We start from the raw sequence: 7,343 nt of genomic DNA, 5'->3' as shown, positions 1-7,343 counted from the left end.
ACTCCCATTGAGCAGAATCACAAATTAAGTGAGGCTCATGGAGATACAGCTGTGGACAGAGAGATGTACCAAAGACTTGTTGGGAAACTCATTTATCTCGCACATACTAGGCCAGATATAGCTTACTCAGTCAGTGTTATTAGTCAGTTTATGCATGATCCTAGAGCAGTTCATCTACAAGCAGTTTATTGAGTGCTTCATTACTTAAAGGCACATCCAGGGAAGGGAATTTTATTCAAAAAGGGTCCTGAAATTGATCTGGCAGTTTACACAGATGCAGACTTTGCAGGGTCTCCAGTTGACAGGCGATCAACTTCAGGATATTGTACATTTCTTGGAGGAAACTTAATATCCTGGAGAAGCAAGAAACAAAGTGTGGTAGCAAGGTCAAGTGCTGAAGCAGAGTTCAGGGCTATGGCAGCAGGGGTGTGTGAATTATTGTGGGTTAAAATTATCCTAGAAGACTTGAGGATTCAATGGAGCAAACCGATGAAGCTATATTGTGATAACAAATCTGCTATAAGTATAGCTCACAACCCAGTGCAACATGATCGGACGAAGCACATAGAGATAGACAGGCACTTTATTAAAGAGAAGCTAGAAAGTGGACTGATTTGTACTCCATATGTTCCGACAGGACTTCAACTTGCAGATGTAATGACAAAGGGACTGTGTAGCAACATGTTTCATGAAAGTGTTGTCAAGCTGGGAATGGAAGATCTATATTCACCAGCTTGAGGGGGAGTGTTGAAGATATGTGATCTGATATTATGGAAAGATTTGATAATATAAATATTAGGAAAGATTTGATTATAGTATCATATATTAATTAGGTATCATATGATTATAGTATCATATATTAATTAGGTAATAGTATGATTATAGTATCATATGATTATAGTATGATTATAGTATCCACTTGTGTATATATATATTTGTATATTGTGTAGTCCATAGTGAAATAGAAGAAAAGTATTTTTTCTCTCCATTTTTCTTAGTTTACATTCTCTCTAAACATAGAAATAGACTAAAAAACAACAGGTTCCCTAGTATATTTTTCGAGTTTGTTGCATGGTTTCTTTGCCTTAGTTGTTAAAACTAAAAGTTATGCGTGCTTATGTACATTGAAATCATGTACTTTACTTTTCTTTAGTTAGAAAATGTGTGCTGTGTTCTCTTGATATCCGTCTTCTTTTAAGTCTGATGGCGGGCAAAAAAATTGTAGTAACTCAAATTGATCATCACTTCTCATACCAGTAGTAGAAATAAATTGGTCCTAAAATTAATTTCTGAGGGGTGTAAGTGTGGAATTAAGTTCTTGGCAGAAACCTAATTTGGAAATTGAAGTGTGCATGGTTTTTTTTAGCTTCAATTGTTAGCTTTTCAAGCCGTGTCCATCTCATTTCTTGTCAAGATGATGATGATATCATTTAATTTGTACCTAGTTTTTACTCGCTTATATTTCTATGGACCAGAAGAATTGGTAGATTGCAGTGAGCATTTAGTTGACAACAAGGATACTAGTTTATTACATAAATCAAGTATATTTTAATTTGGCTGCTTGTTTGAACAGAATGAATCTTGAATTGTGTTGCCATTGGAGATTTGGTATCCTGAGTTTCATATATAGGTTATCCAGTTGGTCATTCTGCAAACTTTGCTATCTCTTCAGCCTCAATTTTTTATTTTCAATTTTCTAGGTCAGTCGATTGTAAGTGTCAGAAAGCAGGGATGGACAGTCACAAGGTTGAAGATAAAGAGGTGAATTTCTCTCCTACATGCTTAATCAAGATATAACATATAATGGAGGTTCTCAAATTTCAGAGGAATCGTAGCTATTGCACTCTGATGATCTTCTGTCAATTCATTGCAAAAGTGCAAAATGGATTTTTGATATTACTTTTCTGCAACTGCCTTACAGTTCTCTGTAATGAGGAAGATCTCAACTCTTCTTTTTTAGTTCTTTTGCATTCTAATTTTATTTTACTTCTGCGTCCATGCTTGGTTGTCATCTATCATGTTTCTAGTCATTTACATGGTCTACACAAGCTAGTCAAAAAATTTGTCCACTCCTAGGGCTTTGTATTGAAGGCTTGTGACTTTATTTTTTAGCTATTTTTGTCATTTCCTACAGTCCTAGATTAGTTTTACTTCTAAAAATTTTCCATGTGTAAGTTTCCCTGGATATTAATGTTCTGGAAGGTTTGGGAAGCTCGTTCCAATCTTGAGCTCTTCTCTGGGAAATATGTAAAACCCGGAGATCCTGATGAGACAAGTTCGCCACCAGAACAGTCCAACTTTACTCCATCAGTTTCCAAACTTCTTTCATTTACACAGGCAGAGATTGTATTACCTTCCTCTTTGTTATCCACACACATATGGAATCAGTAGAAAATGCTAACACACAGCCTCCTGATATTAACACAGCTAGAATTTCGTCCAGAAGATTCAAGTCATTTCGAAAAGTATGGAGTTTCAGCAGCATCTGTGGAAGCAGAACCTTGTGTCGTGGGTATTGAAAGTTCAAACAATGAAAGAGGGAGAGGCAACAACTTTCCATGGACAAAGGAGCTAGAGGTGGGCAAACCTATATATTCTTGCTTCTGAAATATGAGCCATGTACTTAATTGCATCTGATGTCAGGAACTGGGCAAAAAATTATATGTCAATTTTTCTTTGAAACCGGAGCAAAGAGATGTGATCAATGCAACTATGAGTGGACACGATGTTTTTGCAGAAATGTCACCTATAGACGGAAGTCACATGACATATCAGGTAAAAGAATTTATTCTGTTTTAACCCACTCTTTCTTGTTCCTAATATTATACTAGCATAAAACCAGGTGGTGGGATTGATAATATCCGGCTAAGCTGACTTAGTGCGTCAGAATAAGTTCACCAATCCAATTCTTCATTTCAGTTATATGGGCATATTTTCAAGTGTTTTCATTCCTGTGTTCAATAAATTTTTTGGACTGACCCTTATTGTACCTAATTTTGTACACTAAATTTTTTGTATTTAGATTTAACACTAACCTAAGATGTTTTCCTTTGAAAGACTAATATATTTCCTGACCACATAATTGGTTGTTGAAGTTGTACTACTGTTTATGGGACTGCTAAGAAACAACAAACATTCCTGGTCGTCTTTTGTGTCATTTGGAACTAGTGCTGTGTTCTTTAAACTCTGATTAGACGTGTAATGCTGCTTTCTGTCAGCTCCCTGCTCTTTTACGTCCTGGGACGACTGTGGTTGTTGTCCCACTTCCTGAAATAGTCGACGTTCGAGTTAAGAATCCCTCACCGGTATGTCTGTCAAATATTAATCTTTCTGTCTTTACTCTATATTATGGCACTCTACCTAATATCTTCATTGAAAATTCTTATTACTCATAGGGAACAAAATCTATGGGTCTATCTGGCTCAATGGAGCTGACTGAACAACAGAGGATTCTGGGGGAGCTTGTGAAAGAAAGTTGTGAATGCAAGCTGCTATATGTCACCGCTGACACAATTACCGAGTGTGTTGTCATATTTCTTTTTGACTGTGTGCTTTACTAGATGCATTCGCTCTGAAATTGGGAAAACAGATGGAAATTGGAAAGGAAATCATCCTACAACCACTTTGTTGTCTTGAGTTTGTATTTTAAGGTGGATAATTTTTTAGGAAGTATTACTATGAGCTGTTTGTCTTATTGACCTCAATGCTATTGGACAGACAACTTAATAGTTTGTGAACTGTGTACCTTCACCTTTCTGCAAATAGATCTGTTCATTCTGGAGTTTGGGAAAAAGTCAGAAAGTTGGTTTGCCAACATTTTAAAAAGCTGTATGCTTTATGGTTTTCCTTTTCTAAGCATATGTTTCTTTTCGAATGCAATTAAATTGCTACTAGACAAGTAATGTATTAATCTGAGGAATGAGTTCCCTCACAGGAGATGCTGCACTAATTTTCCACGAGGAAAGATCTAAAGCTCCATAAAGCAAATGTTGGAGACCTCTTATTATGTCTTGCAAAACCTATTTCTCTAACTCTCTGATAAAAAATCAATCCATGCACAAAAGATCAGTTCCCTCCTATTCTTCCCATTCCTTTCCCTCCCATATCAATATTTCATGTTTGAGGCTTTTAGAGTCTTTGATTACAGGAATTCTTATTGGCCGTACTTCCTTTTGTTCTTCAGGAATGATAATTTAACCTGCTAGACAAATTAATTATACTGTGAAGCCGGCATAATCAAAGTGACGGTCTTTCCTTTTTCTATTGATCCATTTGTATTATGATCAATAAAAGCTTTGCAAAAAATCTTTTTCTGATAGCGATATTATTGCATATTGAGTGACCAATCTTAAGGTTTGCTTGTGAAGTAGGGTCTTATTATGTCGTGGAGTTGGAGATTTTTTTATACAAGTTTCTTTTACATCCTGGAGCCCTTTGTTATGATTACGGTACTAGTATTGGACATTAAAGGAAGTTCCTATGTTGTTTACCATTGAGTTATCATGTTGTATGAGTGGATATGATGCATTGGACAAAAATATTGAACTCTCACATTCATTTTTCAATTATTAATGTGACTGGTAAACCTTGCTTCCCACCAGTTATGGGATATCCATTGTTATCTGGTTTGAAAATTTGAGAGGTGCCACTTTCAAGAGGTTGCTAAATGTACTAATACAATTCGTGTATGATTGTAGAAGTGAGCTACTTCTGGAACACTTGAAAACTCTATATGATCGTGGATTGCTTGCTAGAATTGTCATTGAAGAAGTTCAATCTGTATGCGAAGGATATAAGACACCAGAGTATCAGGTTGCCTTTCACAGTGTTTTCATTTCTGTTACATCAGTTAAAGTTCTTTTAGCGGACACTTCAACTTTTTAGAGTACCTATCCAGGGTCTTGGTATCTTTAAAAAGAAGTTTCCAAGGGTACCTCTTGTGGCCTTGGCTTCTATCGAGCCAGACGGTATCAGAGATGAGGCGGTCGACATTTTGGGTCTTGTGAACTGCATTCATTTTAAGCGGAGGTATCCTGTTGCTTTGCAATTTTTTTTTCAGATACTCTGTTAACAAAGAAGTGTGTGGATGAAATTGAGTCCTTCATAAAGGAGTTATTTACTGTCTTTTGAGAAAGGATTGTGAAAGAATTTCTGAAAGTTTATCTAATGTATATATGTCTGAGTTCAGGATGGACTAAACTCAAGAGTTCTGTTAGTTTATCTAATGTATATGTCAAGCGCTTGAATTTTTTGGTTGACAAACCAGTATGGAATCACAAGCACTAAGTATTATTAGATCTTTGTTGTTTCAGCTGACTTACAAACTAAACAATATCTATCATGTTTTAATTCGACTAAAGATGGAACAATTTCCAAATGGGTGTTTGAATAAATTTTGTGGTAGAAGAAACCAAGATGGATTTATAGTTTCCTATAAATATCTAAATACAGAACGATTTATTGACTGATTAGGGTATACCAGTGTCAACAATGCTGCAGCAATCTTTGCAAATGTTTGTAAACTCTGCTGACATCCTAATTGTAGCCTCATATCCAGCCTTGAGATTATAATAACACTTGCTATCAATGTCCGTAAGCATCATTTCAGAGGTGTCCATCTGACTTTGAGGATCAATTTTTCAATTTTCTAACTACTAACATAGTTTTTGGCTAGATTTCTTTTTCTGAGAAGTTTCCAATGAATATAGATACTTTGTTTTCTCTCTAAACATAGAAATAGACTAAAAAACAACAGGTTCCCTAGTATATTTTTTGAGTTTGTTGCATGGTTTCTTTGCCTTAGTTGTTAAAACTAAAAGTTATGCGTGCTTATGTACATTGAAATCATGTACTTTACTTTTCTTTAGTTAGAAAATGTGTGCTGTGTTCTCTTGATATCCTTCTTCTTTTCAATCTGATGGCGGACCAAAAAATTGTAGTAACTCAAATTGATCATCACTTCTCATACCAGTAGTAGCAACAAATTGGTCCTAAAATTAATTTCTGAGGGGTGTAAGTGTGGAATTAAGTTCTTGGCAGAAACCTAATTTGGAAATTGAAGTGTGCATGGTTTTTTTTAGCTTCAATTGTTAGCTTTTCAAGCCGTGTCCATCTCATTTCTTGTCAAGATGATGATGATATCAGTTAATTTGTACCTAGTTTTTACTCGTTTATATTTCTATGGACCAGAAGAATTGGTAGATTGTAGTGAGCATTTAGTTGACAACAAGGATACTAGTTTAATTTGGCTGCTTGTTTGAACAGAATGAATCTTGAATTGTGTTGCCATTGGAGATTTGGTATCCTGAGTTTCATATATAAGTTATCCAGTTGGTCATTCTGCAAACTTTGCTATCTCTTCAGCCTCAATTTTTTATTTTCAATTTTCTAGGTCAGTCGATTGTAAGTGTCAGAAAGCAGGGATGGACAGTCACAAGGTTGAAGATAAAGAGGTGAATTTCTCTCCTACATGCTTAATCAAGACTAGTGACATGATGATGAGGTTCCTCAATTTCAGAGGAATCGCTTGCTATTGCACTCTGATGATCTATCTGTCAATTATTTTGCAAAAGTGCAAAATGGATTTTGACATTACTTTTCTGCAACTGCCTTACAGTTCTCTATCATGAGGAAGATCTCAACTCTTCTTTTTTACTTCTTTTGCATTCTAATTTTATTTTACTTCTGCGTCTATGCTTGATTGTCATCTATCATGTTTCTAGTCATTTACATGGTCTAGACAAGCTTGTAACAATCTTGGCACGCTTAAGGATTGTCAAAAAAATTGTCCACTCCTAGGGCTTTGTATTGAAGGCTTGTGACTTTTTTTTGTTAGCTATTTTTGCCATTTCCTACAGTCCTAGATTAGTTTTACTTCCAAAAATTTTCCATGTGTAAGTTTTCCTGGATATTAATGTTCTGGAAGGTTTGGGAAGCTCTTTCCAATCTTGAGCTCTTTTCTGGGAAATATGTAAAACCCGGAGATCCTGATGAGACAAGTTTGCCACCAGAACAGTCCAACTTTACTCCACCAGTTTCCAAACTTCTTTCATTTACACAGGCAGATATTGTATTACCTTCCTCTTTGTTATCCACACACATATGGAATCACTAGAAAATGCTAACACACAGCCTCCTGATATTAACACAGCTAGAATTTCGTCCAGAAGATTCAATTCACTTCGAAAAGTATGGAGTTTCAGCAGCATCTGTGGAAGCAGAACCTTGTGTCGTGGATATTGAAAGTTCAAACAATGAAAGATGGAGCAGCTACAACTTTCCATGGGGAAAGGGGCTAGAGGTGGGCAAACCTATATATTCTTGCTTCTGAAATATGAGCCATG

General features: G+C 35.8%; 1 protein-coding gene across 1 annotated transcript in view; it reads left to right on the top strand.

Annotated features, from left to right (window-relative positions):
• Positions 1-7,343, top strand: part of LOC113777017 — a 109,746-nt gene that overhangs the window by 62,617 nt on the left and 39,786 nt on the right. The window contains exons 3-11 of the mRNA XM_027322066.1: positions 1,701-1,761; positions 2,428-2,577; positions 2,644-2,775; positions 3,219-3,305; positions 3,396-3,520; positions 4,698-4,812; positions 4,898-5,028; positions 6,392-6,452; positions 7,151-7,300. Coding sequence (XP_027177867.1) covers positions 1,732-1,761; positions 2,428-2,577; positions 2,644-2,775; positions 3,219-3,305; positions 3,396-3,520; positions 4,698-4,812; positions 4,898-5,028; positions 6,392-6,452; positions 7,151-7,300 — 981 coding nt within the window. The 5' untranslated portion in view covers positions 1,701-1,731. The remainder of the gene's footprint in view (positions 1-1,700; positions 1,762-2,427; positions 2,578-2,643; positions 2,776-3,218; positions 3,306-3,395; positions 3,521-4,697; positions 4,813-4,897; positions 5,029-6,391; positions 6,453-7,150; positions 7,301-7,343) is intronic.

Source organism: Coffea eugenioides, chromosome 7 (assembly GCF_003713205.1).
Source record: "Coffea eugenioides isolate CCC68of chromosome 7, Ceug_1.0, whole genome shotgun sequence".
NCBI classification, from domain to species: Eukaryota; Viridiplantae; Streptophyta; class Magnoliopsida; order Gentianales; family Rubiaceae; genus Coffea; species Coffea eugenioides.
This window is presented reverse-complemented; position numbering and strand designations above follow the sequence as displayed.